The sequence below is a fragment of the Panthera pardus genome, unplaced genomic scaffold (assembly GCF_024362965.1).
Source record: "Panthera pardus isolate Hobbes unplaced genomic scaffold, ASM2436296v1 HiC_scaffold_24, whole genome shotgun sequence".
NCBI classification, from domain to species: Eukaryota; Metazoa; Chordata; class Mammalia; order Carnivora; family Felidae; genus Panthera; species Panthera pardus.
Window position 1 is genome coordinate 74790592 of NW_026526810.1, and position 27989 is coordinate 74818580.

Consider the following 27989-nt stretch of genomic DNA (forward strand, 5'->3'; position numbering starts at 1 on the left):
GGAAAATTTCTTTCCTGACTCTTCAAGAGATTTTGAATGGATAAAGTGTTCATACATGTGTTCCCTAATTCTTCTTTTTTTCCCCCTTTCTCCTACACAGGAGACTTTGAATGTGATTGATCCTGGCTTGATGGACCTAAATGGGACAAGTGAGGATGCGCTGGAATGGGATGAAACTGACATAAGTAACAAGTTAATTAGTTTGAATGAAGAGTCAAATGACCTTGATCAAGAACCCCAATCTCTCATGCCTTCCTTAAAGCTTGAAGAGATAGGTGGTGAGGACCCTGGTTATGAAGAAGAGGCAGGTGACCATGTGGGGTCTCAGTATGCCTCAAGTGTCACTGTCCCCTCTAGTCCACACATTTACCAAGTGTACAGCCTTCACAATGTTGAACTCTATGAAGACAGCAGCATGCCGTTCTTGAAAAACAACCCGAAGTTCACCAGCATGACACAGCCTAGTGTTTTAACTAAGAGTCTCAGTAAAGACTCTTCATTTTCATCTACCAAGTCTTTGCCAGACCTTCTAGGAGGTTCCAGTTTGGTGAAGCCCTGCCCGTGCCATGGAGGAGACATGAGCCAGAATTCAGGCAGTGAGAGTGGAATCGTCAGCGAGGGAGACACTGAAACCACTACCAACTCTGAAATGTGCTTGCTCAATATGGTGGATGGGTCCCCAAGTAACCCTGAAACTGAACATCTGGACCCACAAATGGGAGATGCAGTTAACGTGTTAAAGCAAAAATTTAAAGATGAGGAGGAACATATTAAGCTTCCAGATAGCTCTCAGCCATCCATTTCACCAGTGGGTTGTGTAAATGGAAAAGTTGGAGATTTAAACAGTGTTACCAAATATACCCCTGATTGTTTGGGAGAAGAATTACAAGGAAAACATGATGTGTTTACATTTTATGATTACTCGTACCTCCAAGGCTCAAAACTCAAATTGCCAATGATAATGAAACAGTCACAAAGTGAAAAAGCACATGTGGAGGATCCCCTGCTTCGTGGTTTTTATTTTGATAAAAAATCCTGCAAATCTAAACATCAGGCTACAGAGTTACAACCAGATGCACCTCCCCATGAAAAGATTTTGGCAAGTACATCCCATGAAATGGATCGAAACGCATATAAAAGTGGCGATGTGGAGAAGACATTCACTGGCATGCAGAATGCCAGACAGCTCTCCCTTTTATCACATAGTTCATCTATTGAGTCTCTTTCTCCAGGGGGTGATTTATTTGGATTGGGCATCCTTAAAAATGGCAGTGACAGCCTCCAGCGAAGCACTTCTTTAGAAAGTTGGTTGACATCCTATAAAAGCAATGAGGATCTTTTTAGCTGTCACAGCTCTGGGGACATAAGTGTGAGCAGTGGCTCAGTTGGTGAACTGAGTAAAAGGACATTAGATCTCCTGAATCGTTTAGAGAATATCCAGAGCCCTTCAGAGCAAAAGATAAAGCGAAGTGTTTCTGATATCACTCTCCAAAGTAGTTCCCAAAAGATGCCCTTTACTGGCCAGCTATCATTGGACATAGCATCCTCTATCAATGAAGACTCGCCAGCATCTCTTACAGAACTTAGCAGCAGTGATGAGCTCTCTCTTTGCTCAGAGGATATTGTATTACACAAGAACAAGGTCCCGGAATCAAATGCATCATTCAGGAAGCGCCTGACTCGTTCCGTGGCTGATGAAAGCGACGTCAATGTCAGCATGATCGTTAATGTCTCTTGCACCTCTGCTTGCACTGATGATGAAGATGACAGTGACCTCCTTTCCAGCTCTACCCTCACCTTGACAGAAGAAGAGCTATGCATCAAAGATGAAGATGATGATTCCAGTATTGCAACAGATGATGAAATTTATGAAGAATGCAACTTGATGTCAGGGCTGGACTATATAAAGAATGAACTACAGACATGGATTAGACCAAAGATTTCCTTGACAAAAGATAAAAGAAGGTGTAATATCAGTGATGAAATAAAGGGCAGTAAGGATGTAAGTAGTAGTGAGATGACCAATCCGTCTGATACCCTGAACATTGAGGCTCTACTAAACAGCTCCATAAAATGTCTCTCTGAAAATAATGGAAATGGTAAGAATTTATCCAACACCCATGAGATAGGGACAAAGGGTGAAAATAAGAAAAATGTTTTCAAAGTTAATAAAGATCCATATGTGGCTGACATGGAAAATGGCAATATTGAAGGCACTCCAGAAAGGCAGAAAGACAAACAGAATGGGATTTCAAAGGAATCAGATAATCTTGGTTCAACTGGGAAAAAGAATTCAGACAGTGAGCATTGTAAGTGTAAAGTATTTATGGATAGCTCAGATGATTCAAATATTGCTGGAAAAGAATCTGTTCCCCAAACCGTTAGACATCGTCCAAAGAAATGTCAAAACCACCACCATGTTGAAAACCCAACTACTGCTTCTACTGAGAAGTCTTGCCCAGAACTGCCCTCAGAAACCAGCATTATCAATAGACAGGATTCTGAGGTACTGAAACCTTCACCTAATGATGTACCAAATATGGCTGGAAAATCTGCTCCCTGCTGCCTAGCACTTGAACAAAATGAAACAGAGGAGAATGTTTCTGTCAGCGACAACATTTCCTGTTGTGACTGTGAGCCAGATGTTTTCCATCAAAAAGATGCTGAAGATTGCTCAGTACATGACTTTGTTAAGGAAATCATTGACATGGCTTCAACGGCCCTAAAAAGTAAATCTCAACCTGAAAATGAGGCAGCTGCTCCTACCTCATTAACTCAAATCAAGGAGAAGGTGTTAGAACATTCTCACCGGCCCATCCAGCTGAGAAAAGGGGACTTTTACTCCTATTTATCTCTCTCATCTCATGACAGTGATTGTGGGGAGGTCACCAATTACGTAGAGGAGAAGAGCAACACTCCATTGCCGCTGGACATTAGCGATTCTGGCTTAGAAGACAAGGAGGACACGGAATGCTTCTTTGAGGCCTGTGTTGAAGATGACCCAGATGGAGTTGAGCCCTGCCTCCCCAATGCTCCTCCAAATGAACCTGTTTCCGTTGAAGCTGCCTTGCCACAACAAGCAGCATCTGGCTCTTCTAAGTTCAATGATATTTCTCTCGTGGCCGATGAGGAAGACATGGTGGCTCTTTCAGGTTCTCCCCATCAGAAAGAATCTGATGTTGGAAAGGAAGGGGGTGGTTTACCCCGAGCTACTGTCCATGGGAAAAGCTCAGAGTTAACTACTTCAAGGCTGGGCAGTGAAAAGGAAAGTTTGGAAAACACAGGTGAATCTGGAATGCCAGGAGAACATAATGCTGCTTCAGCCAAATCTAGAGTTCCAGGGCTCTCCTCAAAGGCAAAGCAGCCAAAAGACAAGGCTGCATTGCATCCCAACCCCAAAACTTTAACCTGTGAAGAAAACCTTCTAAATCTTCATGAAGAACAACATAAAAATATGCATAGGTAGAATGCAACCCTCTCCACGCATGAAAATCATCTCATTGAAAGGTATGTATAGTCCTCATTTTAATATATATTTTTAATATAGTAATGTACATATTTAGTGTATGAGTCAACAATGCCATGATAGGAGAGAGGAGAACAGACTAGTCAAAATGACTGGTCATGCAGATACTGATCCGAATAAGACATTTAGGTGGAAGGCATATTCCCAACAATGCAAGTAACTGTGAAGCAAAAGGGAGAGAAACAGTCACAATTGACATTTTTAGTGACATTATCTTTATGACATCATTCTGGCAAGAAGAATACAAAATTTGAGGAAGTAGCCAGATAATTTAGGACCTTCCATGGAGGGAGGAAAAAAGGTTCTCCCAATTACAATTATAGCCTCTGATCAAAATGCATGCACAGTGACAATGCTTCCCACTTCAGTTTCCTGCACGCAGAGATGCCCACACCCTTCAGTGCCTGGAAATGAACAATGATTAGGTTAAAGGCTGCATCTCCTGATCTGGGCCTTCCTTTTATGCTTCTGTCTAATGTAACTATCATCACATTTGCTTCCCCAGTGGAAGGCTGTGCTGTCACAGCTCCTGATCATGGCCGAGTCTGAGGATTCAAACAGGAGGGGAAAGTTGATGTTAAAGAAGAAGCTTTTATTTATCCACACACAGACCGAGAACAGGCCCAGAAAGCAAATGCAGAGAGAATACATGACAAGTTAATGGCGTTTTGATAAAAACAGAATTTTTGAATTTTGCCTCAAGGTGACAGGCTGATTTCCATCAAAATTTTTAAGAAAGTCATTCCACTCTTCGTATTTAATAAGACAGCTATTGATTGATTATTCTGAGATGATGATATAGCTCTGAAAGTGACACAAAAATTCTGTTATTTTCCATCTCTAAACCCCAGTGATGAATATACTTTCTCAATCAAGTCTAAAGAAGAAAATTTGAGCTTTTGAATGTTGAGAGTTGTATTTCACCAAAGTATGAGGTGCCGAATGGTGTCTCCAGCCCCCACTCCAAGAAGCTTAATGCTGTAACCTAAACTCGTGCTATAGGAAATGAATTACAGAAGCAATCTACCCTAATTTGTTAACTTATTCAAATAACAGTTATTATACTTAACTATGCTAAAGATTATCTTTTTTGTGGCAGATTGTTTATTTTTTGATGAGCCTAATTACTGATTTTCTAAAAGTAATTTACATTTATTACAAATACATCTTTTAAAATGTGACAGATAAATGTTGTTCCCATAATGTATTATGAAAAAAGTTACTATTTAAAAACACATTATTTAATTTGAAAGATGAATGGCAAACATCATTATTTTTTTTTCCTGCAACACCTGTGCCCTAAGCTCATTAAAATGTGTGATTCCATGTAGAGCTGCTAGAAATGGGGAGGGGGGAATCTATACCATATATATACCCTAAAAATAAACTCAGTATGCAAAACTGAAGGAAGACATCCTACTTACTCATGTAGCTCAACTAATTTTCTATGTTTCAGACTCAATTTACAATTGGCTGCAAGTGGGAACAAAAGCAGGAGAGAGAGAAATGTATTTTCTGTGAAACATGTCCACCCTATAATCACATCCTCCATCAGTATGCAGTAAAACTGACCATTAAGGGAGAGTAACTGCAATTCCATAAGCTGCTTCTAAACAAGTTCTATTAGTACCGATTGTACTGCTGGCTCTGCCAACTTCGGCAGAGGCTGGCGGAGCCTGGCTGATTTCTGCCTTCTGAAAGGGGATAAAAGGCTTGAAAGTAACACCACTCTGAGCATATCATGTGACCATGACTCTCAAGTCACCAGTCATGCTGAGATCCGGAGCTCCAGAAGCTCTGGCACTGGAGAAGCCTCCGGGTCACATTCTTCCCTTTTAGGCACTCTGGGAATTTCTTCTGTCCCTTACATAGATAGAGAATTGACATGTAAATGACAAGCAGCTCCATCTTTAGACCCGGGGAAGTGAAAGTGCTGTTGGATCTGTGCATCCCTCACCTTTTACCGACACCACAGTGTAAACCTATCAGCTAGCCCGCCTGCCAGCCAGCAATATTTTCTTGAGCACCCCCCTGCCCCGCCCCCGAGATGTGGTTCCTGGCCCTATCTCAGGCAATGGGGAAGCAGCCAGATTTTACTTCTACAGAACTCACATCGCCCCCAAGTGACTTATTATCACCCGAGGGCCATTTAAATAGCCATGTTTACTGCCCTATTCATTTTTCTCAGTATCATGCAGACAAAATACCCAAATGCCCAGATTTTTCACCAGTCATTAGCCTTGGGTACCTGGGTACAAACATTTACATTTTGTTAAAATACTACTAACCAGGATGAGTTATTTAATCTCAAAACATTGACATGCCCTTGGTGTTATCAGAATACATAGTAAAATTATTTGGTAAATATGAGACTTCATGTCTCTAAAAGCTTAACTGTTCTCATTGTTCTTCCTACAAGGTTCAAAGGAGCAAAAAGTGGTCTACTTTTTAAAGTCACTTCAAAACCATCAGTCAGGGTGCTCTATCAGGGTAATAAAATACACCATATTCAATTTGCTGGGCTATTGTTTTTTTTTTTTTAAGAAATAAGTTCTCAGGTGATGAAATTATGATGTCATCTGGAGGAACTTCAACTTAGAATAGCAGATACAGTCTGCACTGGTAACAAATATTTTTTTCAAAAATTTTTGAGAAGGTTTTTCAATTACTGCTCTAATTAAAAACCCACTGAAACCGTTGGAATTTTAAACATGATCTAACACAGGATGCATTTCCTCTGATTTCTAGGCACACTGCTGTGCTTTTCACTATTTTCATTTATGTGTCATGTTTCTACAAAAATAGAGAGGTCAGTTCTAGCAAATCACATCAAAGGAAAGGTAACTGGGTAGATCCAGATATTTCTGCCTAATTTGGAGGAAGCACATAATGTATGTCTAGAGTGCCTCCTAGGACCTGCCTAAGAGATGTACTTTGCACTAATCTTTCTGCTGTATTCTGACAGTTATTTCTTCATAATCCTCATCATAAGCCTCTGATCTTTGGTGAATGATTTAACCGTAAACTTCAGGCTGGATAAATCCTGTGGTATAAAAATTTAACTCATCACATGCAGCCAATGTGTCCTTTCTTTTTCCCTTTTGGTTTACTCTGTTTTTCAGTTTTGTTTGTGTGTTTGTGTGTGTATATGTGTATGTGTTGGAGGGGTTGTGTTTACTTAGGACTCATATATTTTCTTCAGATCTTTTTAGCTCCATTGCTTTTCCTATCTTATTGGTCTGCAAATTTGATTGTTGGTAGTTCAAAGATTTTAGATTTTCAGCAATCACTTATAATTACGCATGCTTGAGCATACACATACCTAGTAAAATTGCTGCTACTCAGTTTTTACAAACTGAGAAAACTTGAACACCACACATTCCTCACATATACAACATAAGTTCTTATTCTGTTAGTTTGATTGACACTAAGTATTTAATATGATCTGAAGCTGGCCAAGCAGGTTTAAGAAACTACTCTTGGTGATAGTTTATTAATTTTTCACTAAAGAATACAAGTATAATCTTATCAAAGTTACCTTCAAAATCACTTTAATAAATCAAGGTTCTGGTGGATGTGAAATGTTTTTTAATTATTCAGCACTTCTGGGGGCGCTAGGGTGGCTCAGTCGGTTAAGCATCCAACTTCAGCTCAGGTCATGATCTCACAGTTCGTGGGTTTGAGCCCTGCATCAGGCTCTGTGCTGACAGCTGAGAGCCTGGAGCCTGATTCGAATTCTGTGTCTCCCTCTGTCTCTGTCCTTCCCCTGCTCATGGTCTGTCTCTGACTGAAAAATAAATTAAAAAAAATTTTTTTAAATATAAAATTTAAAAATTAAAAAAAATTATCCAGCCCTTCTGAGTAACTAGCCCTACCATGCTAAATAATGAAGATTTTATTTGGCATCACCTATCACACACGAGCACACACACACACACACACACACCCCAGATCTGTGCTTCAATCAATTTTGCCTGTCCCTCTCCAAGTGAGCCAAGTTGAAAGAATTGATTATCCATAGAGAATTTAAATACCAGCATTTAGTAAGGCCAGCTTTGCCTCACCTAAGGAGTCCTTACTCAATGTCCAGATTTCCAATGAGTCATGTCCTCAGCATGTGAACAATGCACCATGATCTTTCTTGAGTTACTGAAGCATTTTACTGTACCAAATTTTGTCCCATCTGTTCCTGTCTATCTCTCCATGTTCTTGAGAACCTGCCTTTTCTCCCCAGCTTCCTGTGGCTTCAGCCCAAACCACATTTGCTAGTTTTTCTGGCTTTTAAACGGGTTACAAGATTATACAGAGAGAGAAAGATGGAGAATGATAATATTTAGTTCTAGAAAGATAGTAAAGCAAACTGACATCAGACATCAGAACTCCTTTTAAACCCAGACAAGCAAAAGCCTGCTTTGTTTGAGAGCTGGTCAGCAGACTTAAAGAAACTAAATCTTGTACTGCCTGTACCTGGAATTCAGTTGTTCCTCACATCCGACTTGTTGCTTTCAGCCAATTAGAAATAGGCAGAACTGACTGAGTTTGGAACGAATTTGTATCTGAGCTATCAAGATGTACAGATATAATTGAGTCATTCTTATTTGCACAGTGCATCTGTACCTTAAATGAAATGCATTCGTATTTGACCTAGAAGCCCAAGTTATCTGCTTTTACAGACAAGGGGCTGAAACATTTGGGAGTATAACGATGCTATGAATATTCTACCACTATGTAATAGCCGAATTGTTCAGTTTTGCTGTCACACATACAGTCGCTGAAGTAAAGGTTAAACCACCTGAGGGCCCAGGTTCCCAGTCGGTGAATCACTGTTGATATTTTGCTGCCTCACTTGGCACCAGCAGCCTCACATTTTCATAGTGATTTGAAGCTATCTTGAGTGTTTGAAACCAAGTTCACAAGCAGAGGAGCAGATTATATCCAGGGAAAAGGTCAAACTTGATGACTTTTCTTGTTTTATTCAAAACCATGTCACTTTAAAAAAAATCAATGTGTTTTTCAATGGATTCTGAAACACTGTTGTCAGTAATACGAATCTTGGGCTATTAAAATTACTATGTTTTATGTATCTTCTTATTTCAGAATATCAGCAGGTAGTTCCAAAATGGCAGCATTCCTCAAAGGGCTGGTTTTGCAAATGAAACAGACACTTCTGATACCTTTTCTTGTCACTTTCTTGTTTCTTGTAGATAAGCCTGGCTGTAACTCGGGGGTGGCCTCGTAGTCCCACCCTGGGCTGGTCTGTGGTTCCATCACGTCACTGCCATTTGTTACATTGACCTCTCCCAAGATGAAACTTCCCTCCGAATGCGATTTGTCCACATGAGCCTTGTGATCTGGATTGTGCACTGGTTTTCTTTAGGTGATTGTCTTTGAAGTTCGGCAAAGCTGCTTGTTCTCCCATGGATTCCTCTCCCAAGCTACCTCTACCAACCCCGCCTCTCCAGCGAGACTTTTCTGTTTGCCTCCTCCCTCCCCATCTACTCTTTAAAGTTCTGCGGTCCACCAAATTGATGGTCCATTAAATTCACCTGTCTGGAATGACCCCCCTCCCCCCCTCCCTGCCGGTACTTGACCAATTTCATGTTTCGATCTGGATTTTTTTAAATGGTATGATGCCTATGTTTATTGAAAGAGATTTACCTAAAAGGCCAACATTTGATTTGATTGCAGCATACAGAAGAAACACTGGTCCTTCTTTCAAAATTAAGCAACTTATAAAAGCGCAGTTTTATTTATTTCATTTTAAAAATAATTATCTATGCAGCACTTCAAGAAACAACTATATGGTGTTGTATATTATAAACTGGTGACATTCTACTATTAAATTATGTACAACATTTTCGTTTTTTATGCTTCTTGAGGTGGTAATGAGAAAAAAGTTTTTTAAAAAAGTGTGCCTTGCTGTATTTCTTATACCATTTATTAAAAAGCTGCTTTCACGGTAAAATTATGTTGGTTTGAAAGGAGGAAATAGCAAGGTTAAGATGTGTGAATAATTTCTGTATATATGTATAACCAAGTACAAACATTGATGTATAATGACAGTATAAAATGCTTTCATGTTTATGATGTCTAGTGATGTGGAAAATATAAGCCTTAAACCATTAGATTGCATGGTAATTAAAATTGGCATAATAAACATAGTTCATTGGGGGAAAAGGAAAATCAGTGATCTCTTCTACCTGTGTTCTTTACCAAATTATTACATCTGGTTCTGGAAAAACTAGAATATGTAGTAGCTTCCAAAATATCCATATCGCATAAGAGGCTTAAAATTAAACTACATGTGAAGCCTTTACAATTTTCAAAATCTTTCTGATCACTGCACAGATCTTGGAACACAAATGATTAAATGCCAGGTCCCCTAAACCAAGAAAAACTTATCTTAGATTTTTTTATTTCTACTTATCATTAATGGTTTAATATTGGATTTCAGAATACCTAGTATGTCTCATATTTATTCTATGTAATTCTTTTGAATGGGTTTGATAGAAAGATGGTAGAAAAGTCTAGAAAATTTGACTATTTTGATTTAGAATATAGATTTCAGGTGTATTTATTTTGTGCAAAAAGAAATCAGCTGAAAAATATTCCATTTGGTCTTTACTGCTCTTGTTAAATGCAGTTTTTAATTTATATCCTAACACCTACTAAAGTGCCTGATACACAGTAGGTATTCAGTAAACATTTACTGAATTGAAGTATTGAATTAGGCAATATGTATGACATGTACCTTTTCATTTTGAGAGACCTACACTATAACATATAAACAACTAGAAAAATGTGTAATGCAATCATTCACTCAACCGATAGTTAATTAACACCTTTTATCTGCAAGGACTATTGTAGATGTGGGGAATGCAACGATGAACAAAGGTCCTGCCCTTCGGAGGTTTACCTACACTGTGGACAGAGTGAACACCCAAATGAGATGCAGTGGTTGTCCTGCAGGCAAGGATCAGAGCAAAGTGGTAAAAGAGGCACAAACAAGTAGCAAAGAGGGACAAGAGGGAAGAAAGGGGCTAGAAGGGAACCGAAAGTTAGACCATAGAAAAGGAGTGAAGTTTTCTTGCAGAGGTGGTGAGAAAACAGGTAGCCTGGGAGACCTAATGAGGGGTCTTTTAAAAAGTTAAGTTGGAGCTTTTGTATGTAATACGGTAGGTAGTAAGACTTTGTGGAGTCTTTCTTTTGCACCTGATTTTATTTATCATTAGAACATTAGTACAACACCAAGAACATTTTTAAAATACTAGTCTATGATTTTCCCATTTTAATAACAATTTGAATTGTTATGTCCCTTCTAATCTTTTCCATACGTATTTCTAAATTGATTAATCATTCTAGGCTTTTGCATAGGTAGTAATTATTCAAAAGAAGTTTTAGGCAGACATCTAGTAGCGGTGGGCAAGATGATGACAGGGGAAAGAGATTAGAGATAAACGTCTCATTAGGAGGCAGCTGTAGAAAACAAGGGAGGCTTGAAGTAACAGAGTAGGCAGGGATAGTGACCGGAAATGCAGAGAAAGAAGAAATCCTAGAGTCTTGAACTACCTAAGAGCATTCGGGATCCCTGTTGAGGTATTGAACTATTTTATATATTGAGACAACCTAAATTTTCCTTGGGTGATGCCAAGGGCCACATCTATTGGTAAAACCTTCAAAGAACAAACTGACCATTATGTTCTATTTACCTGTTATATATGCTCGTTTAAGACCATGAGGTATTAACAATATTCGTTTACTAATTATCTACTTAATTTTAACACTGAATTTGTAAGATGACTTTTACTGAACAGTACTTTTTCTGGTTGGAAGAGACGGAATCACCTCAACCTCTTGCTGTGTGTAGGCACGACTTCCCCAGTTATCCTTGAAAATGGTCACACCAAATCTGCCACACCTTCCAGTGACAGTGGTCCATGATTTGTTAAGGCAAGCTGTCCCATGATTGGGAGTGTCTCTTTGTTGGAAAGTTCTTTCTTAGGTGGCTAAAAGCTGCATAGGGCGCCTTTCCCCCTGCCTTTCATTATTGCTCACGATTCTAGCTCAACCCTGAGGAGCCGCTCAGAGTGTTTGTACCCCTTCTTTCTCATGGCAACCTTGAAGATAACTGAGGTCAGTTACTCGTCTTCTCCCAGCTGCTAATGATTTCTGTTCTTCATTCCCTCAACTGCCCTTCATATGCCATGATTTTCAGATCCATTTCAACCTGAATGAATGTTAGCAGACAGAATCCTTGAAACTGAGGAACTGTCATCATCATACATGTAGAAAAATATCTGAACATTTAAGTGGTTTTCTCTAAAAGTATATTCAAGATATATGTTTATTCTATTATTGTAAATTTCAATAAATAAATAAATAAATAATCCATTACATCCTTTAGTGGACCAGTCTAGTGCCGGAGTCCTCTTGAATCTTTTCCTTACATCAAATCCAGACCTAATCTGTTTCCATATTAAGCAGGGTCCTCCACCCCCCATTTATTTATTCATTTATTCAGTCATTCAACAAACATTCATTGAGTGGCTACTTGTGTGAGGCACTGTGTTTGGCATTAGAGATACAAAGGCAACTAAAACATGGTCTCTGCCTACAAAGGGTTTATAGTTTTCCTTGTGAAAGTGCCTTTCATATCCTTGAATAGAATGATGTCTCCAAATTAAATGATGACCCATTTATTCTGTTTTCTATCTAGTTTCTCTACATTTTCGAAAACATAGTGAGCAAAAATAGTATGCAGAATTATCTGGATCTGACTACTAGAAGAAGTGAAATGTTCTTTTGTATTTGAAATTTTTAATTACAGAAAAAAAATTTTAGATTTCTGGTCACTGAATAAATATTCATCTTACACAACAACAGAACAATCTAAATTCAGGGCTTTTGCGAATCTGAGTTTAATTATTTTGCTGTGTTTGGTTCATCCAGTTTAGGTTTTACCCATGCTAAAATTCCTGGGAACAAATTAGATACAAATATCAAAACATACTGAAATAATCCAGCTATTTCTTACAAGTCGAATTATTTTAATTTCCAAATGAGTTTAGTATTTTTTAGAATTTTGATGAATGTATTTCAAATTTTCTAACTTGAACCAATTAAACTTACAACTGTGTTTTTATATACTTTTTTCAATTTTTATTTTGAATAATTTCAGACCTATTTAAAAGTTGAATGAACAGTACAATATTTGCATGCTCATCACTCAGATTCATGTATTGTTAACATCTTACCACCTTTGCTTTTTCTCTCTCTTTACACACATACATTTTTTTGTGTGATTGAACCATTTGAAATTAAATTGCAGATCCTAACACTTCATCTGTAAATGCTTCAACATAATCATCTAAGAACAAAAATATTATTCTACAAGTCCACAATACCATCATAACACCCAAGGAATGTAACATTGATATAGTAATATCTGATAATCTATATCAAATCTATATTCAGATTTCTCCAAATGCCCTAAAAATGTCCATTTATAGTTGTTTTTGTTTTAATCACAGATCCAAACAAAGCTCATGCATTGCTTTCATGTTTTCATGCCTTTTTCACTTTGAACAGTTTCCCTGTGCTTTTATTCTTTCCTTCTTTGGTCTTTCATAGCTGACATATCTGAAGAGTCCTGGCCACTTTAATAGAATGACCCACAATCTGGATGTGTCCAGTTGTTTCTTCATTATTGAACTCAGGGTAAACGTGTTTGTCAAGTATAGTATATTGTTCAGTACCTACTCTTTAATGAGGAATGAATGAGTCACTGACAGTTTTGATGTGTCTTGAAGTTCACAAATTACTCTTACAGCTCATGCTTTATTAGTTTAAGGTAGGGGTCAGAAAACTACAGGGTGGGCTAAATCTGGCATACTGCCTGTTATTGTTTGGCCTATGAGCTAAGAATGGTTTTTACTTTTTAAATTGTTGAAAAAAATCAGAAAAGTATTTCATGACATGTGAAAATTATTTGAAATTCAAATTTCGGTGTCCATGAATAAAGTTTTATTGGAACATAGCCACACACATTTGTTTACATATTGTCTATGGCTGCTTTTGCACTATAACTGCAGAGTTGAGTAGTTGTGACAGAGACCATATGGCATTCAAAGCCCAAAATATTTATGATTTGATCAATTACAGAAAAAGCTTTCCCATTTCTGGTCTACGGTATTCTAAATTCTGACACCATTTTCTTACAGGCAGATAGATTTCCAATTGCGAAATCAATGTAACATATTAGCACCTAGTTATTTTTTGCTTTTTAGATTTTGTTGAGGCCTCCATTTTAGTTTCATATTACCTTTAGTAACATAAAGTGTGCCTTGTTTCATAAATTTAAGATTGTTCCACAACCACAGTTGGTTTAAGGATTTAAATTTAGTTCACTTATTATAGCCTGGTTTTGATTGATTTAGAGGGTTAGTCAATTACAGACTAAGTCATTAGTTCAGTCAGAACCAACAGGAAAATTGACATAACCTAAACTCACTTCAATTCACTGATAGACTGGAATCCTTTCTCTAAATGTTTTTCTAAAGCATTTTTTTTTTCTAAAGCATTTTAAAATCCAGGCCATTTCAGAATCAGTTTTTCAAACTTATTTTTCATCCCAAACAAAGGTAAAAACATAATCAGTGATTGTTTCAGATACACTTTCATTTCCCATGTACTGATCATTATTAACAATCTGAATTCGCCAACGAAATAAGTATTCACCGCAGACCCACTGTGGCCATAGGTGGGCCTTCTTATTGAATAGAAGATGTCTGAAAGGTACAAGTTAATTTACCTTTGCGAGCCCTACCACCTCCCACTGCCACATGCTTTTGGAGGGGTCACTCAAGGAAGGCTTTTAACTACTTCCTCCTCCTTAAAAAGCAACCACATACATTTTATATAGCAATGGCCTCTAAATATGAGACTTGCCATGGACTTGCATTTACAGAGTAACATAATGCAGTGATGTGTGCAAGTCAGGCCCACAGTAATATGGTTTCTTGTAGCAAAGGCATTTTGGCCAATGCCTTCAGACCATCTGATCCTTTATTGATGGGCCCTTACTAATGCAGAAAATATTCAATGTTACTTGCACTTGTGTTTTGAAGTATAACAAGGCCTTGCATGAAGCAACTTGTATCATTCTCTTTTCTGTTGTAACACACAAAACTAGAAGATGTTCACATGTGTGAGACCCTTCCAGGCTTTTACCAAGCATTAATAAGCAATTTCCAGTAAGGAAAGACCCTCCGCCCATCTCTCACTCATAAAGGGGATCATAATACAGCTGAATGGAGTGACATTACTCTATACATAACTTTGAAGCAAAGCTAATTCATACTTAAAAATTATTTTTAAATATTGATACCTTATTATTGGTTACAATTTCCTTATGAGATCATGTTTAAGAATCACTGATACTGAGGCTTATACTCTCCTGGTTGAAAAGAAGTGCCTCAAAACCTGGGAAAGGACTTCCAAAGAACAAGAGAAACAACCCCCCTGTGCATGGATGGACAGCCCTGGATACTCCACAACAGTGAAAAACTCAAACTCTCTGGTGAGTATGTTCTTTAAAACAGTGAATTTAAGGGACGCAAATGTAAAATGCAACAAAATTTGGCTCTAATTTACATTGGAAAAAAATGGCCAATGCTCATTAGTTAGCTCAGGTAACTTCACGTATGGTTAACTACAGAGGCATAAGATAGGGAACATTAAGATCTGCCAGAGTACACAAAACCTTTTGTGCGTCTACCACGTAAACTGCCCTGGTCGTCAACATTATAGACTGTGACGTTGCTCTTTCTCCCTTCTACATTTATTTTATGTGGGAAGTTTGGAATAAGATTACCATATGTGTAATTTGGTGTTTTTTTCCACACCATCAAGACATATAATAATGGATTTTGTCAATTTAATAAAAATTAATAAATACATGATTTCATAAGTAACAATACTAAAATCATTAAAATATTTCTTTGTGCTTACACTTATCCTGCCATTAAAAACACATGCTAACTCCCTATAAACAAATGGGCCATTACAGGCATAAAACAAACATTATTCAGCAAAATTTATTCAAGGGCTAACATGACAGAAGGTATTAGGATCATAAAAACGCATAAGATCCTCTTTAAATCCCAATATTCCCTAACCACTGGTTTATAAAAAAAATACTTTAAGGTTTATAGAATTAGTCTGGTTCTATTAGTTGATCAAGTTACTTACACTGTCAGCAATTCAAACCAAATAATTCCTTCTGTGTGTATTTGCTTGCTTGCAAATATGTTTCATTTATTTTAAAGTGTCTTTTTATATAGAAATCGAAGTTGCTGAAAATTTATCTTGTCATTAAAATGGTGTGAAAATCAAATCAGTCTTCATATAGGTTCTCTTATCCCTGATGATCTCAAATGACTAATGATGCTTACAACAAGGTTTTATAAAACGAAAGCTTCTTAACTTTTCAAGAAGCAGTTCTTTTTTTTTTTTTTTAATGTTGATTTATTTTTGAGTCAGAGAAGGAGGGAGAGAGAGTGGCAGTGGGGGCGGGGGGGGACAGAGGATCCGAAGCAGGCTCTGCACTGACAGCAGAGAGCAGATGTGGGGCGCAAATTCACAAGCCATGAGATCATGACCTGAATGGACATCAAGGGTCTGATCCTTAGCCAACTGAGCCACCAAGGTGCCCCCAGGAAACAGTTCTTTTTTACATGAACACCCATTTTTCCTCTCTTCTAAATACTTTTATAAATGTTCTAAGTTCAGGGTGGTCCTGTTACCAATGATGTCTTTCCCTACACACTATATGTAAAAACATTTTTTAGAAAGTAAAATTACTAATTATTTAAAGGCAAAGAGACATTTTCCATAGGAATGAAATAATACTCAATAGGTATATTATTTTTCAAAAAGAAAACAGATTCTGATTTAGAATCATTGTAAATCAGAGTATTCTTACTTAGAACCTAAGGGTCTAATTATTTAAGTCATCTGTGGCTTAGTGACAACTCGAACATTTTCAAACAAATGTATTCTTTGATGATTCAGCATCACCATATTGATTACCAATTATTGTTTGGCATAGCAAATGATTAAGTTATGGAAAATCACTCTACGTCAATAAACATACTCTGGATATTATTTTTTAAATCAATCTAAATAATAATAAAATAACTCATTATCACCCAAGTGCTTCCTATGCACCAGGCACTATGCTAATCAGTGATAGCCATTTTACAATAAAGGAACTGTGGACTAAAAGAGGTTGGCTACTTATTATTTGCCTCCTTTTCATTAAAGAAGAGTATGGAGGGAAAAAGGCTGTTTTAGAAATTTTCCATCTGGATAAATAAGGAGTTATTTTACAGAGTTCACTTACCATTCATACACACGTTGCTAAATTTCCTGTCTGTATTACTTATTGAACATAAAATTCATGCCAAGCCTAAAGAAAAGATTTTCACTTAAAAAATTTTTTATGAAAATTCTATAGGAAGAAATGATAGCTAAATTAGCACTTGAAAAAGGCCAAAGAAAATTATATATTGTGTATAATTATGCCTCATTATGACCTCTGCACATTTTCCAGAAAAGTTAGGCATTAAAACACACATACAACAGGAACACCTTAAAGGTCAGAGCCTGATGAAAGAAAAGCGCAATAGTTAATCATGAAGGATGAGATTAATGTTCTAGCAGGAACACACATTTTTATCATTACATTTTGCTTGATAAATACTTTAAAATGTGTAATTTCCCTTCTATGTATTTTTTCATATCTGAAAGTGGTATTGAAGAGAGAGTTCTATAAAATATAATTTAAAATTTAATTTAATGAAATGAAAATTGGGCTTTGTCATGATTCCTAGCATTCTTTATATGATTTTTCTTCACATGGGTCTTTTTTCCCCAAAGATATTCTAGCTTTAAGAGTAAATAATGAAGTCTCACTTTCCAAAAAAATTCATCTCAAAATTTCTCTTTTATCTTCAAGAGATATTCTCTAAGATAGAAGAATTCCTGAATCATATTTATTGGATTTCACCCTGGCAACACACCAAACTATAAACATTTAAAATAACAAATTCAATGTTTCTTTTATTTTTTATAATAGAATAGCTAGATTTTACAAATCAGTGTGAAAATAAGAGGGTCCACTTTAACCAGGTTTGCCTATTGTTAATATCCTACCCCATGTACTTTATCATTTCCTTTTTTATTTTTTTTTATTTTTGAAGTATAATTAACATCAAATGTTATATTAGTTTCAGGTACATAACATATTGATTCGGCAATTCTATGGATTACTCAGTGCTCACCATGATAAGTATAGTCACCATCTGTCACCATACAACATTATTACAATATTATTCACTATATTCCCTATACTATAAATTTCATTTTCATGACTTATTTATTTTATAACTGGAAGTTTGTGCCTCTTAATCCCCTTTATCTATTTTACCTATCCCCCATTCTCTTCCCCTCTGGCAACCACCTGCTTGTGTTCTGTATTTAAGAGTCTTGGGTTTTTATGTTTGTTCATTTTGTTTACATTCCACACATAAGTGAAATAATATGGTATTTGTCTTTCTCTGACTTATTTCACTTAGCTTAATTCCCTGTAGGTCCATTCATGTTGTCACAAATCTCATTCCTTTTTAAGGCCAAATAATATTCCATTGTATGTATATACCACATCTTCCTTATCCGTTCATTTATCAATGGACACTTGGGTTGCTTCCATATTTAGCTATTGTAAATAATGCTGCAGTAAACATAGGAATGCATGTATCTTTTTTAATTAGTATTTGTATTTTCTCTGGGTAAATACTCAGTCATAATATTTCTGCTTTATCATTTTCTATCTCTCCATCCATATAGTTGTTTTCTGAACCATTTGAAGATAAGTAACATACATCATGGCCTTTTATCTCTAAATATTTCATTGTATTTTTCTTAATAGTGACATAGGTATATTCTCTTATATAACCATAGTACAGTTATCAACTTCAAAAGTTTATATTGATACGATAGATTTATCTTATCTACTTTTCACATTCCAATGTTGTCAGTTTCCTTAATAATATCACTCATAGCATTATTTCATTCTTCAGTACAACAGAGTAGGTATTAAATTTAGTTGTCATATCTCTTTAGCCTCCTTTGATCTGGAACCATTTCTCCAACCTTTGTCTCTTTATGATGTTGATAATTATGAAGAATAGACACCCCCCAACCTCTTTTAAAAATACATTATTTCTCATTTTGTATTTATCTTACCTTTCTTCATGATTAGATTGAAGCCATGCACTCTCAATGGGAATATAGATGTTCTTTCCTTCTCGGGGTATCATATCTGGAGACACACAATGTCTGTCCAATTGTCCCCCATTAGTGATGCTAATTTTGACCATTTTGTAGAGAAACACTTTAAAGCCAGCAAATATCCTGCTCTACCTAAAATTTTCCATATATTTAACATTCATTGGTAATTTTTGTCTAATCTGTTCCTTACCAAGATGGTTGCAAAATTATGATTTTCCATCTCCACTATTTATCAGTTGACTTTGGTATTAGTCTGTATTCCCTTAGCCTTGTAAGTCCACAATTTTCATTGTCCTCTGCTTTCTCTGTCCTCTGTTTCTTTCTGTAATAATAAGCAATATAGATAAAGCATATATATATATATATAAAATATAAATATAAAGCATATATTTATGCTTTTTATTTAAAGCATTTTATTTAAAATATATATATATATATAAAGCATATTTTTTTCTTATTTTCTTGTCTAGCACAAAAGAGCATATTATTGTGTCTTTTGCTTTATTATTATTATTATTTAATACTGTCCCCTGGAAATCACTCCATATCATTTCATAAGGATCTTCCTCAATCTTTTTTGTAGCTATATGGCACTCACTGATCACAACTTTTTTGAAGCCCTTTTGCAACTACAAAAGATTTTGTGTGAAGATTAATTGAGAGGTTTTTTTTCAAGTAAAATGTTGATATAAATGGTCATATCTGCTCTGTTTATTTTCTAAGAGCATTTGTGTTTTGAGTCCATCATTTCATGCTTCTCTTGATTTTCTTTTAGCAGTTATCCCTATCTCCCTGTCTCCCCTACCCCCACCAACAACTTGAAGGTTTTCCTAGGCCTAGAAACATGCTTAAATATCTGTGGTCGTCAAAAACTTTGTCTCAAAGAGTGTTGCCTCTGTATACTGCACAAAGACTCCCAGTTGGGGGGACAAGTCAGGATAAAATATGGCCAATATTCTGCTGGCCAAGTCATGTCAGCACTCACATGGGAATATGTCCACCCAGAACAAGGGTCAAGTTTTCGTCATTTTCAGAAAGGCTCTATAGAGTCTGACATCAGCTCTGTCCTCCATGCTTCTTTCCTATCATGGTACCATCATATTGCTCCAGCCTACACTATCTGAATTCTCAGAAATTTTATGCTAGCATATCCTTCCCATTCATTCTCCCTCTGTAGTCTTATTTCTGCCTCCTCCACTCCTCTGAAACTGCTCAACCACAATTCCTCAGGAAATTATAATACTACTGGACAGCAAAGAAGCTTCTGGCACTTGAAACCTTTCCCAAAGCCATTTTTCTTTTGACTTCTGAAGCCTATAATCCTCTTCCTTATATTCTCCTTTTTTAAAAGTTTATTATTTATTTTGAGAAAGCATGAGTGAGGGAGGGGCAGATAGAGAGGAGGGAGAAAATTCCAAGCAGGCTCTACTCTGTCAGCACAGAGCCCAACGTAGGGCTTGATCCCATGAACTGTGAGATCATGACCTGAGCTGAAACCAAGAGTCGGATGCTTAACTGACTGAGCCTTTCAGGTACCCCTACCTCCTCCTTTTTGACATGTGTCTCCTTCCTGCCCTTTCTGCTATATGTCTTTCTCCAGATTTCCTTTATAAGCTTCCTCTCTTTTCAATCTCTAGTTCCTATCTATGTCCTACTTTCATAATTTCACCTCAATTCTAGGTGTAACTTTCCAGCAGCTCATTACCAAGCTTGACTTTTCTCAGGAATTCTAGGTCTAGTTCATTGTACTCAACTGTGTTTCCACCTGATGGTTCACTGTGGAACTCATACTTTGAAACCAAACTTGTAATTTTTCACTCTTTTATACAATTCTCTATCTCAGATACTGACATTAACCTTTTCCTACTTGTTCAATATTCAAATTCCAGGATAACTCTGATTTCTCTCCCTCTCTCTTTAATTCCACAAATGTGACTAGGAAAGTTGTGGTGTTCCTTCCTCCCAGATTTTGAAATCCTATTTAGGTACTTTCTGTTCCTACTGCCACCCTGATCCCAAGCCTCCCATGACTCATGTTTCATAGCAATAATTTTTTAATTCATTTTGGGGTCATTCATAGTGCTTATCAATTTCTCTCACACATTTGATTTAGTGAAGTCCTTTGTGAGTATCTAAATTTGTGCCCTACTGTAGCTGAAGAAAGTGCTTGTGAAATGTAAGAAGTATGTTCTTGAAAGTTGTTTGGCAGCTATGATATTCTGTTTAGTCTGTAGAAGCTTGTGAAAATGAAGATTTCCAGTGCCCACCTGTATCCTGATCCAGTAGATCTGGGGTAGATCCTAAGCATATGTATAAAAAATAACCAAGGTTATTCTTTTGCAGGTATTACACTGACCACATTCTTCCAAATAGTCCCTAATCTAGTACCAATGCCTTGTTGAACAGATGGTATTTTTCATATGTATTTTTACACTACCTACTTCCAAAAGTGAGGTGTGATATGAGGCAGCTTACAATAAAAATCACAATTACGTGGAAAATCATTAATACAATAAAAGGCACGAGCCAAGAAATAAAAACAATGAGGGAATAATTATTTGAAAATCCAGACTAAGGGAAAGTACTAAAACTAAAGCATAAAAATTCACTCCAAGCTTCTCAGCAATCAAGGTAAAGAAGAAAACATGACCAAGAATATTCTTTGTCTAGTAAAAAGAAGTAACTTCCTGTCGCACCTGAGCTTTGAGCAGAATTTGCCCAATGGTTCTTTTTTGGGGACCATTGATAATATAATTTAAATCTTTTTTTTTTTAAAGAAGCCTGCATAGAGCTACTTCTTACAAAGAACTTAGGTGAAAACTGAAGGCATTATATGGTAATATTTTGGAGAATCTTAAAAAGGAGTGAATGGGGGATTCTTTCGATTATCTCTTCTTTCTAAGCATCGATAGTCTCAGTCAGGCTTTTGACTGAAGATGAATAATAGACAATTCACAATTGAGAATACTATCTGGTTCTCCTCAGAGGTTGTCCACATTTCTGATTGAAAAAGATCCAATGTGTGGATGACAAAGATGCTGTTTCCTTGTAAAGATAAAATGACTTGTCTGATATTTTTATCTTAATGGAGAATCACTTTACCTCTGGACAACATTGAGCTAACTGAGTACTTTCAAACAGATAAAGGGCATTTCTCACAAGCATTTCTGTATCTGTACAAATTAATGGCAATGACAGAATTGTGTACCATAAAGCACAAAAGAAATAGCCTGCCTTCGAAGGTTTTGAGGATAAGAAGTGCTAAAGGTCTGTCTTGACCACAGAAGATCCTTAACATGACCTTTGTTAAATGTTTAATTTTGAGACCAACTATATACCAAGGGTTAACAAGGTAAATCACAAGCTGTGATCCTAAGAAACTACATATGGCAATCATTTGAGCAGACCAGCTTACAATTATCCATTTAGATGTCACAGTGTGTCTACCAAAATTGATCTTTTGGTTTTAAAAGAATTAATATTTAGTGGCTTTTCCTGACATAAGTTGCCCAATAGGTTGAATTGCTTGTCAAAACCACTTCTGTGACCATACAGGAAGGCATGTCATCAACACATGAGAGGTACTTGTCTTGTTGTGGCTAGGTCATCTAAAACCAGCCAATTTGTTTAGTTATAAAATTAAAAAGAGGGCACTTGGGATCCAGCCCTGTTTTATGCCATGTGAAATAGACATTTCATCTGTCAAAAAGAGGTCCTTTTCTATCCATGTTAATTTGTGCCACGTTGTTCAGCAGTAATGGCTCTAAGAGAGAATTATAAGCCTAGAATCTCTATTGAGATCATACACTTAGGCCTCTTTATGGATTCAATGTCCAATGATAAATCAATAAGTTCCATGAAAAGTCTTAAAATGCTTCTAACTGATTGAAAGACTGCATTTTATCTTCAGAAATATATTCTGCATGCTGATTTCTCCATTTCAATTATTCAAACCTACTTCTCAATCTATCTTCATGCCTCTTCTTACATACTGTTTCATATTTATTTTAACATATATCTTATAGGTCCAATTAGTTTTCTGTTATACTGGATCATCCAAAGTCTTGAACAGTTGTTCTATAAATATATGAATTCTCTCAATGTTTGTTTAAAAAAAAGAATGAATAAATAGTGGGTAAATGAATAAATGGATGAATATATCCTATTTTGGCTATGTTCAAAAACAGAGTTCCTAACCATACAATTTGGAAACAGAGAAGGAAGAAGCAAAGTCAAAGAATGTGATGAATGTGATCTGTTTTTGTTTTTTTTTTAAATTTTAGTTCAAGGGGTTGTTTTGGCTTTCAGTCAAGAAAATGTGGAATCCTATCACTCCCAGATTTTCAAGGTACAGATTTTGAAAATGGATGGGCTCCATCAGCACTTGTCGTGAAGTTATAGACCTTGTCACATTGACCAAGCCATTACAATGTTCCAGTTGGATTCCTCTAATGTTCTTAAGGAAAATGTAAAGAACACCTAGAAAATCTGAATCATGAAGACTATAAATTCCTTAATTTTTTTCATTTATCTCGTGGTTCCCATGTGCATATCAGGGAATTACCTTTAGCTTCCAAAAAGTTTTCAGTTGATGGCTAATACATTTGTATTTAGATACCAGCTCTTTTTCAGTACATTACACAAGCCAGTCAAGGATTTCTTATATTTTTCACCTCATGACATACATAAGAAGTGATGATCTCATACTCTGGAGTGAATGAAGGAGGCTGGTCATGGTGATAGGCCCTCTGGGCCACCATGGAGGCTGACAGGATCCAACCTCAGCCCAAGAGTAACACTATATTCTGGTGTCTGACAGACTAAAGTTTGGGAAGCCATGGTCTTCAAGTATAAAATATCAAATTTTAGAGTAGAAAGTGGTTATGAGGTCCAGTTTTTCATTCCTAGGCATTAGATTAAATGACTCTAAATATCCAAGATAGGGATTGTTTACTATCTTGGATTGGAAGATTTCTGAAGTTTGTTCAAAGACCGTTCTGCTGAAAGAATATCATTCCTATACAGTCTTTATGTTGGCCACCTTACTCTCTGCTATTTATAGTCAGATCCTTTATCTTCTCATAAATGAAAGTCAACATTCTCATAAAAACTATCCTTCAAAATCTTGAATAAGTCATTTGTCAGTGTTTTCAGGTAAATAAGGTCAGTCTTTTCTATCTCTTTTCTCAGGTTTGGGTTCCTATTTCCTCAATATTTTATCTTTTTAAATTTTTGAACTTTAAGTTCACTGTGATTTATCTGAAATTTTTTTTAAATACAGAAATAAAGAAGTGACAAATTATTCCAGAAACATTTGACCACCACTGCCATATGCTGTTCACCTCTCACTGTGGTCTCCTAAGATTCTCATGTATTATTTCATTCTAAGTGCAGTCAGTTGATGCCACTTATACTTAATCTTAATAGATGAGAAACTGTGGATAAGGGACTCAAATAATAAAAATATTAATATTAATTATATAGCTGTTGGTGAGTAAAGCACTATACTTAATAAGTCTTGACAAATGTTATCTCATTTAATTCTCACAACAACCTAAGTGGTAGATATATTAGTATTTCCGTTTTATAGTGAGGAAACTGAGGCTCAGGGAATTAGACAACTTGCTCTTGAATTCAAACAGATTAATTCTTTGACCATCACTACTTACTGTCTCTGAGAATAGTAGCTCAGAAGAATAATAGCCAGACCAATTTGCAGTATGCACATTATTCTGGTTCTATCTGTAGTTACCTGTTGTAGAGGCCAATTCACATTAAAAGTTGACTTCTACTTCAAATTTTATTGAATATCTCTTTAAGAGGACCAAGTATAACTCCAAAAGTGTTCATGTTTCTCAAAATCTGCTTCTAAACGTGTTTTTTTCTAATCCATTATGACTGTGTTTTTTTATTGAGGTACATTTGACATATATTAGGTGTATAACATAATGATTCGATATTTGCATATATTGTCACATGATCACTGCAATAAGTCTAGTTAATATCCATCATACATAGTTACAAATGTTTTTCTTGTAAGGAGAACTTCTAAGATTTACACTTTTAGCAACTTTCAAATATGCAATACAGTATTAACTATAGTCAGCATGCTATACATTACATCCTCGTGACATCTATAACTGAAAGTTTGTACCTTTTGATTCCCATTTTGTTCAGTCCTTAACCCCAACTCCTGCCTCTGGCAACCACCAGTTTGTCCCTGTATCTCTGAGTTTGTTTTTGTTTCTTAGCTTCCGCAAATAAGTGAGGTAATACAGTATTTATCTTTCTTTGTCAGACTTATTTCACCTAGTATAATGTCCTCAGGGTACATCCATGTTGTAAAATGGTAAGATTTCCTTCCTTTTTATGGCTGAATAATATTCTAATACACACACACACACACACACACACACACATAGCTTTTCAAGTTAGTTTTTTGTTTTATTCAGATAAATATCCAGTGGATATTATCGATCATATGGTAGTTCTATTTTTAATATTTTGAGGAAACTTCATACCATTTTTCAGGGTGGCTGCACTAATTTACATTCCCACCAACAGTGTACAAGTGTTCCTTTTTCTCCACATCCTTGCCAACATTTGTGATTTCTTTTTTTGATGATAGCCATTTCAACAGGTGTGAGGTGATAATCATGTTGTTTTTTGAAAAAACATTATTAAGCAAATAGTTGTATAACGTTCACCATGTGTCTAAATATTCTTCTAGGTACTTTATAAATATGAGCCCATATAGGGTTATGAAATAGCCACTATTTTAAATGTGGAGAAACTGAGAGAGAAGTTAAATAATTTCCCCAAATCCCAGAAATAGTATGGAAATAGAGCTGGGACCTGAACCTATGAATCAGAGATGAAGCACTTAACTGCTCTCCAATCCTCTATTGCTTTGCTGAGCAATGTGTTATTTATAGAATGAATGATGACTATTTTAAGTCTATTACTGAACTTAAAACCATAAAGCACATGTTTGTTGATAAGTGTGTGTAGGCAGACGTACGCATGCAGATACACCTTTTGAAAATTTAAATGGAAATGAAAACAAGCCCTCTTACTCAGAGATGGTTTTATTCATAGTTGCATAAGCCAAGAAACCTATGGTCAAACATACCTCAAGTTTCAAATCTTCCAGTGCAGTAACATAAATAAATAGGAAGTCACCAAAACCTCTCCCCTAGTTTGGGATACTGGAGTTTTCAAGCAGGTCCAAAATTCGGTGTCTTGACTCCATTCCAAGCAGCAGAGCTGAGACAGGATTGAGAGCTCTGAAAATTATCCTGGACTTAGCCATCCTCAATGCAAACTGAAAGGCCTTGAACGTTTTTCAACCTTGAACCTCCATAGGTGTTCAGTCTGCCTCTGCTCTCATTATTGGAGAGGATATTATTCAGCTACGACATATCAGTCATTTTTTAATGGCAACTGCATAAATATATCACAACTATTTTACATTCTCAAATGTTGGCCACTGTATCTCATAAAAAAGGCTGTTCAATTTAAACAAGGACTTCTAGCACATGATACCCTCTCTGTGGTTAATTTTAAATAATGTGATTTGGAAGGTATTTGGGAGTTCCTTACTACCTAATTTCACTTTAAGAGGCCTGGGACATTTTGACCTTTCCTGAAATCAGCGCATATTTCAATTTGGTGAAAGAAAAGAAGAAATGTTCTGTCTTATAGCTTATGTTTGATATGAATAACTGCTCCTAAAGCAAGACCCTAACAGTCAGACACCAAGTGGACTTCTAACAGATACTATGTATAAATAAAAGCATTGCCCAGGCCAGCAGTAAATCCCATAGGGAAAACTGCTAAAAAGAGGGTAGGCATGATATGTTTTGGACATATACACAGTAAAGGAAGAGCTCTGGGCATTGGAATTGCAGGGCCTCTGTTTGAATCCCAGCTCTGCCACTCACCATTTGTATGTCTCTTGGAGAATTACTCATCCTTTCAAAGCCTCAGATCCTTGACTGTATAATGAGCATGCAAATAATTTGTAAAATTGCCTTAGATATTATAGATAATGTATTAATTAGCCCAATTGCTGGCTCTTTGTAGGCTCCCTTTATGAACTCAAAAGCTGGATGATGTGTCTTAAAACGTCTAATATTGGGTGACTAACACATACTCATCCAAATACTACAGGCAATAATGTGGAGCCAAGTGTTTGCTCCATCATCCTGGCTCATTGTGAAATATTTTATTTGAGACAAAAACAAAGTACACAATTTCAATTACTAGATAGGTTTCTATGTTGCAGACACACTCATCCAAAATAGGGTCATCCTGCACAGGCTTACAGCTCCGCACGGTACCATAGGCAGCATGTCTAGTCTATGTACACTTTCCCAGATGTAGCACAATGTGATAAATTATATCTCGACAAAGAAACTACGCTTATTCAAAGCAAGTTTGGAAACAATATTTCAGGAGCCTAACCCTTCCTTAATCATATACTTTGATGGAAGAATGTTCTTATGCACATCAGCTCAGCTCAATTCCTTCCAGAAGGACTGACATCTTAAACTGCACTAAACAATGAATCACCTTGTCAAATAAAGTGCAAAATGGAAAACCTGTTACCAAACTCATCTGATATAATGACATTTACAACAACATGTTTGAAGTGATAAACCGACAATAATAATTATATTTCCTTTAGACTTTGATTGTACTTTGAAAGTTCGATGCAATCATACTTTCTTCCTTCAGGAAAATTTTACACCCCGACATTTAATTTCTGAAACTTCAAACCTTCTATGAACATGCAAATCACAGTTGGCATTAAAAGAAGCACTCTCAGCTCTCTTTCAGGAGCCTGCAATAATGATGACGATGATGATGCCAACAATGGCTAAGTATAGGAGACTTTGCCTGTAATTCAAGGTTGATGGAAGCATTTCAGTTCAGAAATGACAAATAGAGCACTTTTCTCTCCCTAACAACAAGATCCTGCGGGGGGACGAGGAGAATAAAAGCAGAATTAAGGGCGTGCAAAATGCCCACATACACAGGGTCTTTGCACATAGTAGACACTTAATTGTTAGTAAATAAATAACCATGGGATATTCCATATAGTGTTCTG

At 36.3% G+C, this 27989-nt stretch overlaps 1 protein-coding gene across 6 annotated transcripts in view; it reads left to right on the forward strand.

The window, feature by feature from the left end:
- Positions 1 to 13562, forward strand: part of AKAP6 (A-kinase anchoring protein 6) — a 492371-nt gene extending 478809 nt beyond the window's left edge. For 5 of the 6 annotated variants that reach the window (XM_019428101.2, XM_019428107.2, XM_019428103.2 and 2 more), the window contains 2 exons: positions 101 to 3507; positions 8731 to 13562. In XM_019428101.2, coding sequence (XP_019283646.2) covers positions 101 to 3466 — 3366 coding nt within the window. In that variant the 3' untranslated portion in view covers positions 3467 to 3507; positions 8731 to 13562. Of the gene's footprint in view, positions 1 to 100; positions 3508 to 4377; positions 7340 to 8730 lie in introns of those variants that run through there. The other variant, XM_019428105.2, reaches the window with a different exon arrangement.
- The last annotated feature ends 14427 nt before the right edge of the window (positions 13563 to 27989 follow it).